Raw genomic sequence first — 18,524 nt, 5'->3', positions numbered from 1 at the left:
GAACAGCTCCAGAATAAGGAGACATAAACAGATAAGTGCAATGCATGAATCCATATGGGATCATGGATGGGAGAAGACCGCTATTGAGACTAATGTTGGGAAAATTGATAAGATTTGAATATGAGCTGCAGATCAAGACTGGGATACTGTGATAGGAGCGAGCCACCCATCTTGGGCACAGAATTTATGATGGCACAAAAAACTCAGTAATCAAAATAAATAACATTTGAATATAATATTTAAAAAATAAAATTTAATGCAAAAATCCAAGATGAACAAAGTATCAAAAATATTTGAAAGTAGATTTTCATTATATATTTATTATTTTTAAAATGAGACAGCATAGTCTAATGGCTATAAATAATCTCATAGTTTTAAAGAATTCTGTGGCCTGAGTTTGTATTATAATATTCATCCTTTAACAGTCGTTCTAAATATTCTGCTGAGTTCAGAGCACATTAGCTTTGGAAGTTTAAGTTTACCAAACTCAGAAAACAAAGTACACACACCCACACATAAAAGGATATTTTCTCTGTTGGACCCTAGAACTGTTAACTTTCTAGTAGAGTGAAACATTTCTTGCCAAACAGCAAATTAGAGAATCAAAAGTCAAGTACCTGGGCTTCCCTGGTGGCGCAGTGGTTGAGAGTCCGCTTGCCGATGCAGGGGACGCAGGTTCGTGCCCCGGTCCGGGAAGATCCCACATGCTGCGGAGCAGCTGGGCCCGTGAGCCATGTCCGCTGAGCCTGCGCTCCGCAACGGGAGAGGCCACAGCAGTGAGAGGCCCGCGTACCGCAAACAAACAAACAAAAAAAGTCAAGTACCTATTACATGGACTTGTTTTACCATTCTCAAATATTTAAATTGGCACACTGTATTTGTCAGTCTTAGAGCCTAAAGCTTGAATAGAAAGGGATTGTGTAAATTATTTTAAAGTAAATCTGTTTTCTAATTCTATTCTGCAGTAAATTAGTAAAACAAACACATTAGGAGTGAAATATTGGTAGTATAGGGAAAATAGTAAAAAATACTTTGGAAACAAGAAATTGCATGGCTTTGATTCTTGTGTACTGATATGAATTCCTATTCTGTGACAGGGATAATTGTTATGGATACAATTCCCCTTTAAATGATCTATGAAAATTAGATTTGAACAAAGCTGGCATTTAGACTAGGTCCTACTCAGTGCAAATTATGAAGACACTTGTTAACACTACAGTGGCTGATCACACAAAAAGAGAATATAACCGTGCTCCTCTTCTCTATCCCTGGTAACCATTTTAGATTTTACTATAATCTTGAAGTATAAATATGAGAAACTGAAAAATCAGTTACTGGCATTTCCAATCAAATGCTTCAATTCTTTACAAGGGATGACCCTGAGAAGCAGGTGATTTGTCTCAGAAGCTCAAGCTTCTTTTGGAATCCTTCACTGTGTGCTGGCAGAATAATGGCCCCTCCAAAGATGTCCACATCCTAACCCCTATAACCTGTCGAATATGTTAGGTTACGTGGTAAAGGGGGAAATAAGGTTGCTAATCACCTGATTTTGAGATGGGGAGATTATCCTGGATTCTCAAGGTGGACCCACTGCAATCACAAGGGTTCATATAAGTGGAAGAGAGAGGTATGAGAAAGAATCAGAGAGATGGCAGCATAAGAAGGACTCAACCAGCTGTTGCTGGCTTTGAAGAGGGAGGAAAAGGGCCGCGAGCCAAGGAATGTGGGTGGCCTCTAGAAGCTGGAAAAGGCAAGGAAATGGACTCTTCCCTGGAGCCAACCCCTTGATTTTAGCCCATAGAACTTCTAGATAATAAATTTGTGTTTTAAGCCACTAAGTTTGTGTGAATTTGTCATACCAGCAATAGGTGACTACGTGTACCTTTCCTGCTATCTCCTGCCCTCTCTCTTCAGACCCCAGGTACTCTCTCCTGTCCTCAAGAAGAGCAGGTACTCTCCCCCTGCTCTCAAGGATTGTGTATGACATTTACATCTTAGTATACATTGACTTAGCACTCATACTTGCATTTTGAGACCTTTATCTAATGGATTCTACCTATAAGAATGTATACGTTGTTAAAGAAATTTAGGAATAAACAAGTAGGTGGAGAACAATGTTTTGGGAAGGAGAGTGATCACAATTTCCCCTAAATCACTCGAAGCTAAAAATCTATTCATCCAGCACATGGTCACCCTTGACTAAAACGAATGTTATGATTTTTCAGGTTTAGCAATCTGGTCTTTTTTTCTTCTCTTTCCTTCTAATGACTCCTTTTTTTTTTTTTTTTCTGAGCTAACATGAGCTGTATTGATTACTTACGAATAAATGTTCTGTGACATGAAATGTTCTGTGACAGCCCTCAGCACACACACAAAAGGACTTGGTTAATTTTTAAATTTAACTTTTTCATTGGTGTCTTAGTGTTCCTCATTAAGAAATTCATTCTTACAAGGAGGTGGAGACAGGCATCATCTATCGCCCCGGAAGGAAGAATTTCAAAACTCTGCCAATGTGGAAAGGAGGACGTGAATTTACCAGGTGTTTATCCTCTTATCTCCGCTAGTACGCATTACAGCTGCCAGTAGTTCGGATTGGCCGTAATCTAGCACTGAACAGTTCAGGATTTTCCCCTGAACTCCACTGGGACTCTAGTATTTCACAAAGCTGCCCTTCTTCACCTGCACTACGTGGATTATGCTTTTATTTTCTTTACTCAGCAACTTTTCAAGTAGTGTCCTTGACGGCGGTTCTCGGCGTGACCCACTCCTGAGAACCGAAGGTCGGGCGTTGGGTCACCGTTATAACCGGCTTCCTGGTGTAAAACAGGTGACCGTTCTACCGGCCGGGGCCGCCCCTCTTACTGGAAAGCCCCGGGTTTCCAGCTGGACGAAAACGAAACTCTTCCCTCCTCCAGGCGGGGGCTTTTGCTTGTTACCAAAAAGCCTTTCTGTCCTCTGTCACATCACCAAGTGGGGACCCCGCTGTATCTCCGTGACACTGACGCACAGACAGGGTCGTCGGAAGTTGGCAGCGGGCGCGGCCTCCGGGCCTTGCGGCCGGCGGCGTTCAGGTGGGGTCCGCAGGATGCGCTCGCGGGCCTCGGCTGGCAGCTGGCGACTCCCCTAGGTGAACCGACTTCCACGCAGGACACCGCCGCAACCTCGGCTCTTTTCCCAATCGATTGGCTTCCGGGAGTGGAGGCCGCAGGACAGCTTCCGGTTTCCCCGCCCGCCCCTTAGGCCCCGCCCTCGACGCGGTCTTCCTCCCCAACCAGCCTACTTCCTCCTCCCGGCCTCGCCCCTGGCCCCTCCTCCCCCGTTCTCAGACCCAACTCCTTCTAGTCCCCCACCCTCAGGCCCCGCCCCCAGGCACGCTCCTCTTCATCCTCGGGCCCCGACCTCCTCCTCCCCCACCTCAGACCCCGCCCCCAGTCCACCCTCAGCTCCGCCCCTCAACCCCCCTCTCCCGCCCCGTTCCATTCAATTGTTAGATTGTCGGCGCCGCACTCCCTCCGGCGGCCGGCAGGGGGCGGGGTTCGAGCGTGGATTCACGCGGCGTCCCCGGGGCAGGGGCAGGTGCGGCGCGGAGCTGGGCCGGCGGGCGGGCGGACTCGAGGCCGCGGGCGGGCGGCTGCGACGCCGCGTTGGGTCGCGCTCGGCGGGTAGGCCGCGGTGGCCGCATCAGTGCTGACGTGGGGCGACGTGGGCCGGCGCCGGTCCCGGTGGGGCTTGTCGTCCCACCTCCTCGCGTCCGTAAGCAGTGACGAGGCCCGCTACGTAAATCGCTTCGCGGCGGGTAAGTGGCGCGCCGGCCGGCGGGGCCGGCGGAGCCTAAGGCGGGGGCGCCGGAGCGGGGGCAGGGCGGAGCGGTTAGCCCCGGCCGCCCCAGCTGTTTGCCCCGCGCACCCGGCGGGCGCTTTCCGAGGGGCCACCTCTCCGGCTCCGAGGGAGCGGAGGCTGCCGGACAGGCGGGCGACGTGGCTCCGTCCTCTCCCGTCGCTCGTCAGAGCCGCCGCCTCCCGGTCCTCGCGGCCCGAGACCGAGCGAGCGGGGCGCTGCCACGGCGCTGCTGGAAGGCGCGCCGCCCTTGTTCCCCGCGTCCCCTTTGCGCCGGGACCAGCCAGCCCGGCAAGGCCCCTGGAGCCGGAGCGCGAACTGAGAGGGACGCGCGTCCTCGGACGTCTTCCCCGCGGTCCCCGCCGGGACCCGGACCCGGTCCCGAGTGTGAGCCTCTCACTTTCCCTGCGCGGCTCGGGAAGGGGCGGCCGGACGGCCGGGGTCAGAGCGATGCTGACCCGCGGGACCAGCGTCGGTCCGCACTGGAGGCCTTGTAACCGGGCGGCTCAGCGGAGCGGCTTCCGAACAACTTTTCCTTTCCTGCCTAATTCGCCGGGCTGCTGGGAGTGCAGCCACCCTCCCTGGAAACAAACACAAACCGAGATGCGCAGGGCTAGAGGTCCAGTGTGAATATTAGATTACATGAATAATTCGTGTTCTCTAGTTTTTTCCCCGTGGGTACCATATTTTTCTCCTAGTCTTGATCCTGCTTTTGGATAACAAGCTGCTTTCCCTTCGAAGTCGTAGTCTTTGAAACTTTGAACTTAAAGGAACTTTTTTCCCCCAAAGGCAAATTGCAAGCAATGTGTTTTGGCCAACTTATGCTAAGTATTAAGATACTGATGTTTAAAAAGCTGCTTATTGATCCAAACGCAGCTTTTCAATGGATTTGATCCTGGATGAGTAAACACTGAAAGCATTGTCATGTTAAGTGTTGGTAATGACACAAACATTTTTGGTGCATCTGTAAATAGTTCAGTGTAAGCAAATGCTTGCCCAGCGACTGACTGTTCAACCTGGAGTCGCTTTGGTGAGTGTGAAGTTGTAATTACACGGATGTTTTGTGTACACATTTTATGAGTGTATGAATAAATTTTTATTGAATGTGTAAACACAAAGGAGCTCTTTAGTCTTTGTTTTCACATTGTCCCAGCAGTTTACTGAAATTAGGTGAGTTTAACAAACTCCAGACTCCATAGACTACTCTAGTTTCCTATTGGGGCAAATCACTACATGATTAAAATATGAAATCATGTTTAAAATTATGCACATTTCATGAAAAGTAAGGAAGAGTTTCAGGTTGTTAACATACGTAAGGAATACTGACTGAATCTTTACCAGTATAGACGTATACTCCTGATCCTGTTTTCCCCAACCTGGTATTCTCTACGGGTTAATATTCGGCCAGAAAAGTAAGTCAGGTTTATTGTTGAAGTGGGTAGTCTATTGGAAAGTGCTTAAATGTCTTGTCCCATTTAGGTAGACTTTTAAACATAAAACTGAACAATGCAAACACTTAACAGTTGAACCATTGATGTTTTGACATGCAATCAGTATTGGTCATTAAGGAAATAAACCTGAAATGTCTTTGAATTCTGTTAAGTATTTCTACTTTATTGAACTGATGTCGACATATATAAAAGTCAACTTTGATAATAGCAGTGTGTGCATTGAATACAATTTCAATATTATCAGTACAAGTATATATATATTGTAAAAGTATAGATTTCAAGGAAAGTGTTTCTCATCCATTATACATATGTAGAAGTAAACATTTAAAATCATTTTGTTAATTTCATTTTAAAGAGCACAGGGTGTTTAAAATACTTTTTACCATGGGAATCACACAATAAAGAGTGCCCTGTTCTTAAAAGTAAATCTCTCATTCATGGGTTTTCTTTTAATGATGCTGTAGGATATCCAGTAGGCAATAAGGGAGAATGAAGAGGAAAACCTAAGGATGACATTAGCTGGGATTTATCTTAATATTACTCATGAAGACAAGCCAAGTCTTATTGGTATAATAACAGTTATAGCAATTTTTAAAAATATCTAGTTTGCAAATCTTGACTGACCTTCCCAGGAGTGTTATGGGAAATTACTGGCAAGGTATATGTGAAACAATTTTGAGTGAAGGCATGAGCTAGTAGGTTATTTAGCACTGTTTAAATAACTATCTCACTGGTGAAGAAGGACGCTTGCCTCCAAGAAAACCTTACTAGCAACTTTTTGTGAGGCTCTTTTGAAGTCTCTCAGTTCTCCCCAAATGGGAAGCATCTTCATGCATACTTTCTGAACAGAAAAGTACAACCAGACCAATCAAATGTCAAAATGAAACCCTGTGAAATTTTAACAGTGGGGTTCATGTGATTCTGACATTGTTTACTTTTGAGAATTCCAGAAAACTCAGTTTCTTCAAGGTTATCTTAGTGAAGTTTTTGTTTTTGTTTTTTTAACTCAGCAGATTTAAAATTAGACCATCCTAACTCAGAATGTCAAATGTCATAGAGTTGTGTTCATATTCTCAAACAGCCTCTTTTTTTTCATTGGTAGCACAAAAATTATTTTTTTGCCTAGAAATGCTTAGGAATTTATATCCTAGCATTGATTATGATGAAAGCTTCCAGCTCTGGAATTGGTGCAACTATATATCACGCATAAAGACACTTGGGATGCTTTTGCACCTCTTAAAATTGATGGAGGAGTTAAATTGAACTTATTTAGGCATGTTTCTACACTTAGGTACTAGTTTTGTTCATATACACAAGATAGGACCAACCTAGGTAAGTATAATAATGTTGAAATTCGTTTCTGTGAACCTTAGCTAATTCCAGTGTCTTATATACTCTTTCCCAGATTTTCTAGTTAGTAGTCGATGCAGTTGTACTTTATGTGTAAATAAATGTTTTGAAATGTACTTAAAGTGCGGTAATGAAGTGTTCTGTTGAAAGAAAAGCCCTACAATGATTAGCCAAGCAAATAACTTCCCCAATAGATTGAAAGTTATGTTTCCCTTCATGAAATGGGGCCGGGGCTCGGCCTGGCAGGGTGTGCTTGGAAAAGTGGAGATAGGCCATGACTATTTGAATTTCATTTTTCATTTCCTCCTTAGCAGTGGATTCTGCTGTTCATTGACTGAAATAGACGAAAGCAGGCACCAGGTGGGGAACGAACCGAAAAAGGGATGCTTGAATAGTTAATCCTTTGGTGATTTTAGTAAAGAGTTTAGATTTCTTAAATAATAATGGGTATCTGAAGCAATTAAACTGGAGTGGCCTTGAATCTGTATTAGAATGCTGCCTGATTTTCTGTATGATTCATATTCAAAATAGTAAAGACAATATTTACAAGTGTTTCAAATAATTATTTAGAAGAACTGTTCCTGGCCACTTCTGTTTTTACACAAAAGTGTAAAACTTGTTATTTGAAAGTTATTCTAACTTCACAAAGATTACAAAACTTTGAAAGTGGCATAATTTCCTTATACTACTGTATTGCTTTGTTTTTCCTGTACTAATCTCCTTCCCCTAAAATGCATAATAACCATAGGCGCGTCCCTGTCAACTTCACATACGTGGCGTTTTGTAATTACAGTTGACTCTTGAGCAGCGCGGGAGTTAGGGGCGCCGACTGCTGCTCAGTTGAATATCCCTGTATAACTTTTGACTCCCCCAAAACTTAACTACTAATAGCCTGCTGTTGACCAGAAAACCTTACCAATAATGTAAACAGTCAGTTAAAACATGTTTTGTATGTTGTATGTATTATATACTGTATTCTCACAGTAAAGTAAGCGAGAGAAAAGAAAATGGTATTAAGAAAATCATAAGGAAGAGAAATACATTTACAGTACTGTACTGTATTTATCAATACCATAAGTTTATGAGATGAATCATTTGTCTGTACCTACATCAGTATTGTCATATGTTACAAAACACTGCAGATGTAATATGTATTACTGACACTTGACATCAAAAATGAAAAGATAATGTGAAAAAGAAATCTGTATTTATTTATAGGTATAACGATTCATACATTAATAGCACAGAAGCAGCAATATGATTGCCTAGTGTAATTGATACGATTGCTTCATGGTAGCCTAGCCCAAACACTAATGAATGAATCATTGTAGAAATTTATGGCATACAGTATTACAGTCATATTCATATTACAGTATTGGAAACATTGTTACTTTTTTTTAAAAAACCACTTACCTGTGATGATAGCTGATTTGCAGTTCCTCCAACTATGAGAGAGAGGAATACTGTACAGTAATGTAGTTCTTTGAAAGCAAAGTTATAAAACAGTAAGAAAACTAACACATTATTTTTATTAAATATCACCTTATGCCTGTGTAAGGATAGACTAGTATCTACATATATTTTACACTTTCATGACATACCTTTTTCTTTTTTCAATAATTATAGGCTATGAGTTTCATCTGTGAGTTTTTCAACTTATTGCAAATCTCCAAAAATTTTTCCAATATATTTTAATTAATTAATTAATTTATTTGTTTTTATTTATTTTTGCTGCGTCGGGTCTTAGTTGCCACACGCAGGACCTTTGTTGAGATGTGCTGGATCTATCGTTGTGGCGCGTGGGCTTCTCTCTAGTTGCGGCACGTGGGTTTTCTCTCTCTAGTTGTGGTGTGTGGGCTTAGTTGCCCCCAATGACACGTGGTATCTTAGTTCCCTGACCAGGGATCGAACTCGTGTCCCCTGCATTGGAAGGTGGATGCTTTACCACTGGACTACCAGGGAAGTCCCTCCAATATATTTATTGAAAAGAATTTGCATATAAGTGGACCCATACTGTTTCAAGCCTGTGTTGTTCAAGGGTCAACTGTACTTCTCTCTCCTAGCTAGCCTCCCTTTTCCCAGTTTCTTAATTGACTTGGTTGAGGAGGACGAGCTTTACAATGTAAGCTTCATATTCTTCTCCTACTTTCTTTCAAACCTTACTTGCTTTGCTACTTAAATCATAGTTAACCTCTGAGGAGCTTCTACTTTCCCAAAGGGCTAAAACATTTCTTCATCCAGAACTCAAGAAACAGATCATACTTTTCTGTGTTCTTTCTCTTCCTGCTTCCGTTAGAGATGTACTTCCCTTTATTCCACGTTCTTTTCTTTTTGTTTTGACCGTGCTAATTGCAGTGGGGTCTTTATTTTGCCTTTCTTGCAAAAACCATAGCTAATAAGGGGTAGAACTCAAGTTAACACCCAGATCAACCTCCAGTGCTACACTGTTTATATTGCACACTGCTATGCTACACCACTAGACCGCGTTGCCACCTCAGGAATTGGGGACAAGGGAAGTGGGGAATGAAGAGAGAGGACTCCTGGATAGGGTGGCTGTGCCGATGGTGATGTCACTCCCCAATCGATATAAAAGTACAGCAAGAGGTGAGATGCAGAGCAAGGGAGTTGAGGTTAGTTTTAAACATATTAGACTTGAGGATCTCTGAAGAAACCGTTAAGAGATGTCAAATAGGCAGATACATACAGGCTAGAGCTCAGGAGAGAGAGGTCCAGGCTGGGGGTGAGATTTGAGACACATCAAGAGGGGATGAGGCAGCCTAGGGGGAGAGCGTGGAGGTGTTTGTGACTGGAAGCCTGGGAATACCAGTACTTAAAGAGTGGGCCAAAGGAGACTAAGGCGAAGGACTGGATAACTTGGAAGGGAAACATGAACGTGGTGTCCTGAAGAGTTCAAGGAGGGCGAAATTTGGGGAGTAGGAAATGCTGTAGGCATGTTGAGGATAGGGACTAAAGATCATTCTTGAAGATTTGGCAAGCAGGTGATCAATCAGTGATGACTTCTTAGAGAGTAGTTGGAATGAAATAATTCTCTGATGAGCCTGAGTCAGGATCAGGTTTATCTGATAGTCATTATTCTGTTGTGAGGCTAGTCATTTGCTCTCTTGATGTCTTGTGATGGGGTGGCAGGAAGCTGAGACTGTCTTCGATGCTGGCAGCCTCTGGGAAGAGGAAATGGGTGGCTGTTCCCAGACTTCACCAAATACCTTTTTCTACTTTTTGAGTTCTGAATCATAATGTATTACTTACTCAGAAATTAAACCAAAGAATATAGTATTTCCAGGAGAAATTGGGAGTTACTTCTCTCTTCTTATATGGTGCCGTACTCATCATTATTATTCAGATAATATTATCATTATTCCTTGTTTAAACATCTGTCTCCCTCATTAGAACCGAAGCTGCTGGAGATCAGAGACATCTTGTTACCTGTGTCTTGGTGTCAAGCACAAGGGCTGGGGTATCTTGGGTGCCAATCACTGTTTAATAAATCAGTAGCCCCTGCCCTCATGGTTACACAGTTGTTATGGAAGATAAGATGTCCCCACATAAAATGCCAGTGTAATATAACACAGAATAAGGTTTAATCTGAAGGAATGTCACCATCCTTGTTTCTTGTTCATGTTGTAGGTTGCCTGGTTCAAGTGCCTTACCTTTCCACATTGTCGCTATGGTTGTGTGGGGGCAGGTGGTAACAGTAACCATTGTCCTGGTGCCCGTAGTAAGTTGCAGCACACTTGCCTGCTGACTCAGTTTCCAAATTGGGTGGGATGGTGTGACATCATTTTAGAGGGACCACTTAGGAGGGAACCCCGGAAATAGCATGTTTGTTGCCAAGCATCTCTGTTGCTGGCATAGACGCCTGGAAGGAACTTAGGGATGCGGGTGTTGGTCCTTTGAAATCTAAAACAAATTGAGGGCTCACTGCTCTCCTTTTGTCTTTTTCTTTGCCAACTTTACTTCATTCAGCATGTCAAATGTGTATTTTAAAGAGATATTAGTAAAAAAAAAAAAGGGGGGGGTTTAATTGCTAGAGTGTCTAAAACAGCTTTTTTAATGGATTAAAGGCTATCAGAGGAGATTTTAAAGGAACGGTTACTATTTTGTTTGCAGTTAAAATTCTTTGACAAAACCCAGTTTTGAAGTTAAGGTAAATGAAAAATAGTTGACAAATTTGTTTCAGTGGAATGAAATTTGAGAAAATGATAGATTCATTCAGTTTATTAGGTGATTATTATTTTAAAATAGAGCTGATACTTATGAGCAATTTGTAGTGTGTGTGTGAAATGATTTAGGCAGCACTGCACTCTCTTCAGTGGAAAATGATAAGTAGCACATGATTTAATTTTTTTGATTTTTTTCCTAAGAAAATAAGGAAATTGAATAGTAGTAAGTTTGAAAAAAATACGGAGTTGTTTTCACCTCTCTATGCTGTTTTTTTGTTTTATGGAAATTAGGGTATTCTGGGGTATTCTGGTGTAGTTTTGAGAGATTTAAATTTTTTTTAAATAAAATCTTATGATCTGCCAACTCGACATTATAATTTTACTGCAGGATAAATAAAGAAGAAAACGAAGGAGCAAAACATTGACTACAAATGTCTTAATAATGAGCAAGTGTGGCAGGAAAAAATATATTAAAACAAATCTAAGGTAGGTGGTTATATTATTTTTCTATTCTTTTGAAAGTTCTACTTAGAGAGCTTAAAGTTAAAATGATGGATAAATTAATGGTGTATGTCTATGTACCATACATATATATGTGTATGTGTGTACATATATATACACATTATAATAAAAAATATAATAATATGTACCCAAATTGCTCAGCTACTCAATTAGGGAGTTTCTCTTCCACCATGTGCTGTGTGAGGCAATGCAGAGGATAGGTGGACATTCACGGGCAGCTCATTCTAAGCGCTGGCCTTTCCAGTCAGAAAGGAGATTGCACTTAAGGATGTGGACAGAGTTTTCGTTTTTCTGCTTACACTTGTACCTGAAGTTGTAAAACAGAGGGAAGTCTCTACCAAGCGTTTTACAGAAATCCAAATATTACTTTTCAGGTTTTCTTTTAGTTACTTTCAGAGACATTCTGGTTCATCCATTGGGTTTAGCATCAGAAAGAAAATGAATTTTCTTTGACAGTTTTGGTAAAACTATTTAAAAATAGATAATAGAAACAACTTTAATAATTTTTCCTTTTGCTGCTGGATCCTATTTTTAAAAGAGGTGAAAATTTTTACAAGGGTAAATATAGTTGCTCTGCAGTGTAATTTGTCTTTGCAAATTGGATACAACTAAGTAAGATTTTAGAAGTTATTAGTTCACTATACACTTTAATTATAATTAGGAAACTGCCTTTGTCTTATTTTTCATTTAGATATTTTTGGTCTGTATTCCTTTTCTCTTCTTTGTTCCTATCTTTTACGAACACTTTCCTGGGTACTTATGATAGCATTTCTTTAAAATGTTTTTCCTTTTTCTTCTTGTTTTTCCTTCCATTTAAATATCTTGTGTGTTCTTGAAACATAGGTATGCCGAAATAACTTTGGTCATTAATTACCTCAATATTTCTATAATTGTAAATATCATTTTTACAGATATATTCCTTTGTATTCATTTCTTGAATGTATATTATACAAATCATATATAGACAGTACTGTACTGTTTGTTGTAGTTCAGTATTTTGGGGAGTTTTTGCAGTATGACATAGATGCTCTACTAAAGGCCTAGAAAATAACAGAGTAAGCAAACATACAATTCTACCCCCAACCCCTAAAAGTAGTTCACCCTGGAAGTCTTTGAAAATTGTGCTACTGGATGGATCCTATTCTTTTAAAACATTAGTTATATTAACACTTACTGAACTGAATCCCAGTATATTCAGAAAATATTGGGATAACATTTACTTTTCTGTTGAAGAAGAAAATGGTTTGCCAATAATATAAAAAAGATTTCAGAAGAAATATTTAGCTTTCATAAGAAAAGAATGTTACTACTTCCATTAATCATTTATAAATTTAAATATGCCCATTTTAGCAAATCCTTATCTGTTCTTTAGAATTGTGGAACTGAATGTTTGCCAGTATTTTGCTTACTGTTAGCTTATGGTGCTTAATGGACTTTTTAATTTGTTTTAGTGTTTTTTGTTGTTTTATCTCATATGCTTTTATTTTTAAATATTTTGTAATTTATATTTCCTAATTGGTCTTTTTCTGTCTAATTTGGATTTGTTTAAGATTAAAATATTACATAATTAATTTATAGATTACTCTATTAATGCTAGTATAACTATGATTAAAATTTGTTACAAAAAGTGAGATTTGGGGGAAAATATTGTATGTACACCTCTTTAATTTTCACTATAAAGTATGTAAGTGAACATACTTTAAAGTATGAAATCTTTCAAATCTTTCATACTCAAATCTTCACTCATACTTAAAGTATGAATCTTTCATACTTTAAAGTACGAAAGATTAAGATGGATCTTTCTCTTACACTTTTTAAATAAATTCCATCAGGACTACTGAGGCTGACTTACAGATGTTTGTGTTGATGTACATCATTTCCAGCTGAGGTCTGGGTCCTGTATTTCCTGCTGAGTTAGTGTTTGAAAATACCCAGTACAGTGCCTGACCCATGTTGAGCACTTAAATGTTAGTTGAATCTTCAGCCCTGAGTCCTGGCCTGGGTTGGTTTTTAGTGGGTTTAGGCGGTGGTACTGGAGAACAGTTGGATATAGATCAGCAGAATGAACTTAGTTGAAAATGAGAGAGTGTGTAAATTGGTAGTGCTGACCTTACTCTTCTGTAGATGATTTTTACCTTCAAATAAATTGATTTAGTATCAAACTTTTACTGAATGACATGTACTGGGCACTGTACGAGGCACTCCAGGAGAATAAAATGGGATAAGATTAGAGTCTCTACATCCTAGTGGGAAAGACAAAGCATATCTAAATGAAGATTGTGACAACAGTTGCAGCATACTCAAAAGCACAGCATTGGTTAAGATGTATCTAAACGGGACTACTGCTCAGGGCACTGGCTGTGGAAGGACCCCTGAGGTCACAGTCACAAGACCTCTTGTTCACCCTCTATCATGCAGTCTGTTGTGTCCTCTGTAGAAAGTCACTTAATCTCTCTGAACCTTATTTTTATCATTTTAGTAACACCTAACAGTTGCATAGTCTTCCAGAATAGTTGATTAATTGGCTTATTTAATGATTATGGTAGATTCTGTACTAGGCACTGGGAATACATTGAAATCTAAGATGTGGTCTCTGTTGCACACACTGTGCTAGTACTTTGTGGACAGATGTGATATATGCTAGACAAGTGCTGAAATGGAGGGGATTGCACAAGATGCTTTGGGAACTCAGAACAGCGTAATTGTGCCCAAGGCTATTAGAATAGGCTTTGAAAGATGGTGTCATTGAGCCAGGCTTTGAAGAACGAGTAGAAATGCGCCTGTTGGACAGAGAAGGAGTGAAGGGCATCCCAGGAATAGGGAAGAGCAGATATAAAAGATTAGAATTGGGGGAATAAGATGTGTATTTGACCAAAAAATGGCTCATAAGGAGGCTGGAATGCAGAGTGTGGGAAGGAATGGGATGACTGGAGATGAGGCTGTAAAGATAAAATGAGGTCACATTGTGAAAGAAATTGAATGGCAGTTTGGTTTGGTAATTGAGAATATGAACTTTGGAAAAAGACCTTAGTTCGAAACCTGGCTTTGCCACTCAATACCTTTGTGGTAAAATCAGATTCTTAACCTCTTTATGCCTCCTTTTCCTCACCTCTAAAAGAAGAACTAGCTATATTGCCCTTATAAAGTTGTTAAGAATGAAAACTAGTAGGCATTTACCACATGGTAAGCACTTGACAAACGGTAGTTGTAGTTAGGATTATTGTGAGAAGTTTGGGTTTTATCCTGTAGTCAATAGGAAGCTCCTGAAGAGTTTTAAGCAGAAATATGTTTCAGAAAGATAACTGTTGGCAGGACAGTGGTGGCAGAGAAGAGGACTGAATTGTTCTTTGGAAGGTAGAATCATCCCACCTGCTGATGACACTGTAGGGAATGAAAGGGAGAGGGTTTCAGGATGACACTCAGGTTTCCACTGGAGCAGATGGATTGAAGGTGGGGCCCCATTTCCTGAGGTGCGAAACTCAGAGAAGGAACATGTTTGTGGAGGAAGAAAAGGAGTTAGTTTTGGACCCATTGAGTTTGAGGTACCTGCAGGACATCTATTTGGAGATGTTAAGTAGGCACTTGGATATGATTCTGGAATTCAAGAGAGACCTCTGGGCCAGAGATCTAGATTTGAGAGTCATAAGCTTAAAGCTGGTGCTTGAATCTAGAGAAATGGATGATATTACACAGGGAGAGATTTGAGAGTGAGGCCAGAAGGCTAACCAGAGTCCTAAAGAATGCAGTGTTGAAGGTTAACACCGAGTAGGAGGAGGAATTGGCAAAGGAGCTTGTGGAGAAATTGTCAGAGAATCAGATGAGAGCAGAAAATCAGTATCGTGACCTCAAGATAGAGTCCCAAGAAGGGAGATGTCAGAGGTTTTGAGTGCTGCTGAGGGATCAGACAAGATAGGACTTAAAATGAACATTGGATTCAGTGACTGAGATAGATTACCCTTACTAGAGAAGTCTTCGTGGGGCAGAAGCCAGTTAGGGGTTGTCTGGGAGTAGGCGGGAGGTGAAGAAATGGAGATAGTGTTGTCAGTTCTTTAAAGTAGCTTAGCAGTGAGAGGAAGAAGAGAGGTTTGAGAGAGCAGCTAGAGAGTGACTTCTGGTTCAGTGGTTGTGTGTGTGTGTGTGTGTGTGTGTGTGTGTGTGTGTGTGTGTGGTTGGGGAGACTTGAACAAGCTTAAATCTTGGCAGGAGGAAGCCATTGGGGAGGGCAGAGGGTAATTGTTAGTGTAATGCCCCCATAGCCTAATGAAGAGGGATCCCAAGGACAGACAGGAATTTAAGTCTGGGGAGTTGGAAGCAAGGGAAAATGCAGGTGTAGATGTAAGTGGATTTGTTGATTTGGTGGCAGGAAGTTGAGGGGGTTCTCATCTGAAACAGGAGGCAAGGTCTCATGTGGAATGTGATAGTAGGTGAGCTCAGGGATTTGAGAAGAGGGAGACTTGAAACAGTAGCAGAGAATGGGAGAGTAAGCTTCCAAGGAAGCAGTAAGATTGCTGCTTATTTGAGGTTGAAAACTGGATTCAGTAGCCTTAATAATATTCTCTTTTAAAATTTTGTTCAGTATTGTTCATTGGTGCATGCATAGAGGAGACAGAACAGGTTTTATCTGAGATTGGTATTTACTAAGCAGATAAAACAGAAGGAAAAGGGACAAGGGAATTTAGGGTATTGGGAAACAGCAGTTAAAATGAGAAACTATGGATTCTAAGCTGAGTAGGACGGGATGTGAAGAAAGGAGGAGGCTGATTGAAAGGGAGAAAGTAGTGGTCTAGAGATCAGTGTGGTGGAAATGCAGGCGTGATGGGAGTAATTGAGGGTGGGTGTGAGCTGGGTGGATAGGATATTGGTAGAGTGGGATGTCAGAATTAATTATTTCAGAAGTAGAGCAGTTTTGGACACTGACAAGGTCCAGTGTACGGCCAGCCCCTCAGGTAGAAGGCTGTAGGGGAGGGAAGAAAGTCATTAAACTGAGGCATCAGGGTGAGGGATGGGTCCTTTGTTTTGAGGGTGGAACATAACACAGAATGGTGGAGAGGAAAGCTTTTTTAAGTCAGGTGCCAAAGTCTTCAGTGTCAATCCTTGAAAGCAGAAGCTGATGATTATCATATGGATGAGTCGTATCGGATGGTACACCCAATTACCTTGAGGCTCCGTGAACAAGAGTATTTATGAAGGAGCAGAGGAAGCACAGCTGGGAAATAGTGGGGATCAGTGAGGATGCCATGTCAACATTGGGATCTTGATTCAGTGTGGGAAGACAAACAGCTCCCTCTTGAGGGGGGGTGTGGGGGGTTTTGGGAGTTCCAGACAGCACATCGCAAAGACTTCGGAGGAGAACAGGAGCGAGCAACTGTATTATGGGGGGAGAGGAAGCACTGGTTATGAGAGTGAAAATGAAATGTGGGAGGAGCTTGTATCTTGACAGTGGCTGGGGAAACCAGAATGTGAGATGTTAATGGATACGATTCTGGCATAGGTGAAGGGGCATTGCAGTTTAGTCATGGCTTACAGGGGACCTTACTGTGATGTGTGAGTGGACGGTAGCAGTTGTGAGGAGCAGCAATGCAGCTGCTTGGTCCAGTGCTGGGATAGGAGGTTAGTGGATGATGCCAAGTGTGGCAGGGAGGATGAACGGGGGTGGCGGGGAGGGTGGTGCTGCTAACCTTCCATTTCTGCCTTTCCTCACTAGGAGGCTCAGGGCCTCATGGCATCCTGATCTGGCTGGTATTTAGCTATATGGATTTTTTGGTAGTTGGTGTGGTACTGACTCACATACAGACACATGATTCTAACTTTGGAGTTTGAATGGATAGTGATGCTCTTGACTGAAAGAAGGAATATAAGAGAAGGGATAGGTGTCTGTGAAAACTCCAGGTTAAGTTGCTCACTGTGGGGGGGAAGCACAAATACAGATTTGGGAGTCAAAGGCATCTAGGATTGAGGAAGCCATAGTATGTAGACTGAAAAAAGTAAAAGGGCAAAGGATTGAACTCTGGGGAATACCCAGGAAAAAAAGGGAACAGTGAACGTGAGTGCATGAAATAGTGTGTATAAAACACTTTCATGTGTAAAAGAGTTTGAAATGTTTAATAACTTACGAAGTCTTTCATTATATCTCAAAAAACAACTCCTGAATAGCTTAGGTTTACCTTTTTAAGCATTAGTGCTTTTTTTGGTGGGAGTCTTCCTAGATTCTATTATGTATACTCCTCTTTCCTTAAATTATACAAAGTATAATTATTTTCTTTCTTAATGACTCAGGATAGTTATTGTAAATATCAGTTATTGAATTTTAACTCATAAATTCTTCAATTTCCTGAATATAAAGAACTAGGAGACTTTACCCTGTATGGGCCCAAATTGCTACACACTTGGAATTCCTTTTTTAAAAAATAATTTAAAAAAATTTTATTAAAGTATAGTTGATGTACAATATTATATAAGTTACAGGTGTACTAATACAGTGATTCACAATCTTTAAAGGTTCTACTCCATTTTTACTTATTATAAAATATTGGTTATATTTCTTGTGTTGTACAGTATATCATTGTAGCTTATTTTAAACCTAATAGTTTGTACCTCTTAATCCCCTACCCCTATTCTGTCCCTCCGGCTTCCCTCTTCCCACTGGTAACCACTAGTTTGTTCAATATATCTGTGAGTCTGTTTCTTTTTTGTTATATTCAGTAGTTTGTTGTATTTTTTAGATTCCACATATAAGTGATATCATGGAGTATTTGTCGTTCTCTGTCTGACTGATTTCACTTAACATAATACCCTCCAAGTCCATCCACGTTATTTCAAATGGCAAAATTCCATTTTTTATAGCTGAGTAGCATTCCCCTGTGTATACAGACCACATCTTGTTTATCCAGTCATCTGTTGATGGACACTTAGGTTGCTTCCATATCTTGGCAGTTGTAAACAGTGCTGCTGTGAACATTGGGGGTGCATGTGTCTTTTCGAATTAGTGCAGGGGGTTGGATATACACCCAGTAGAGGGATTGCTGGGTCGTGTGGCAGCTCTCTTTTGAGTGTTCTGAGGACCCTCCACGCTGTTTTCACGATGGCTGCACCAACTTATATTCCCACCCACAGCCACACTTGGAATTCTTGACCTGTTTATTATATTCTGTATATTTTCTCCTCCCCTTACCCTATTTCCAGC

General features: G+C 41.1%; 1 protein-coding gene across 19 annotated transcripts in view; it reads left to right on the top strand.

The window, feature by feature from the left end:
* Positions 1–3,609: 3,609 nt before the first annotated feature.
* The window catches only part of CREM (cAMP responsive element modulator), a 92,079-nt gene continuing 77,164 nt past the window's right edge, over positions 3,610–18,524 (top strand). For all 19 annotated transcript variants that reach the window (XM_082843665.1, XM_082843656.1, XM_082843653.1 and 16 more), the window contains exons 1-2: positions 3,610–3,796; positions 11,208–11,305. In XM_082843665.1, coding sequence (XP_082699791.1) covers positions 11,262–11,305 — 44 coding nt within the window. In that variant the 5' untranslated portion in view covers positions 3,610–3,796; positions 11,208–11,261. The remainder of the gene's footprint in view (positions 3,797–11,207; positions 11,306–18,524) is intronic.

The sequence above is a fragment of the Leucopleurus acutus genome, assembly GCF_964270905.1.
Source record: "Leucopleurus acutus genome assembly, chromosome: 1".
NCBI classification, from domain to species: Eukaryota; Metazoa; Chordata; class Mammalia; order Artiodactyla; family Delphinidae; genus Leucopleurus; species Leucopleurus acutus.
Note: the sequence above shows the minus strand (reverse complement) of the source record. Positions and strands in the feature narration are given on the sequence as shown.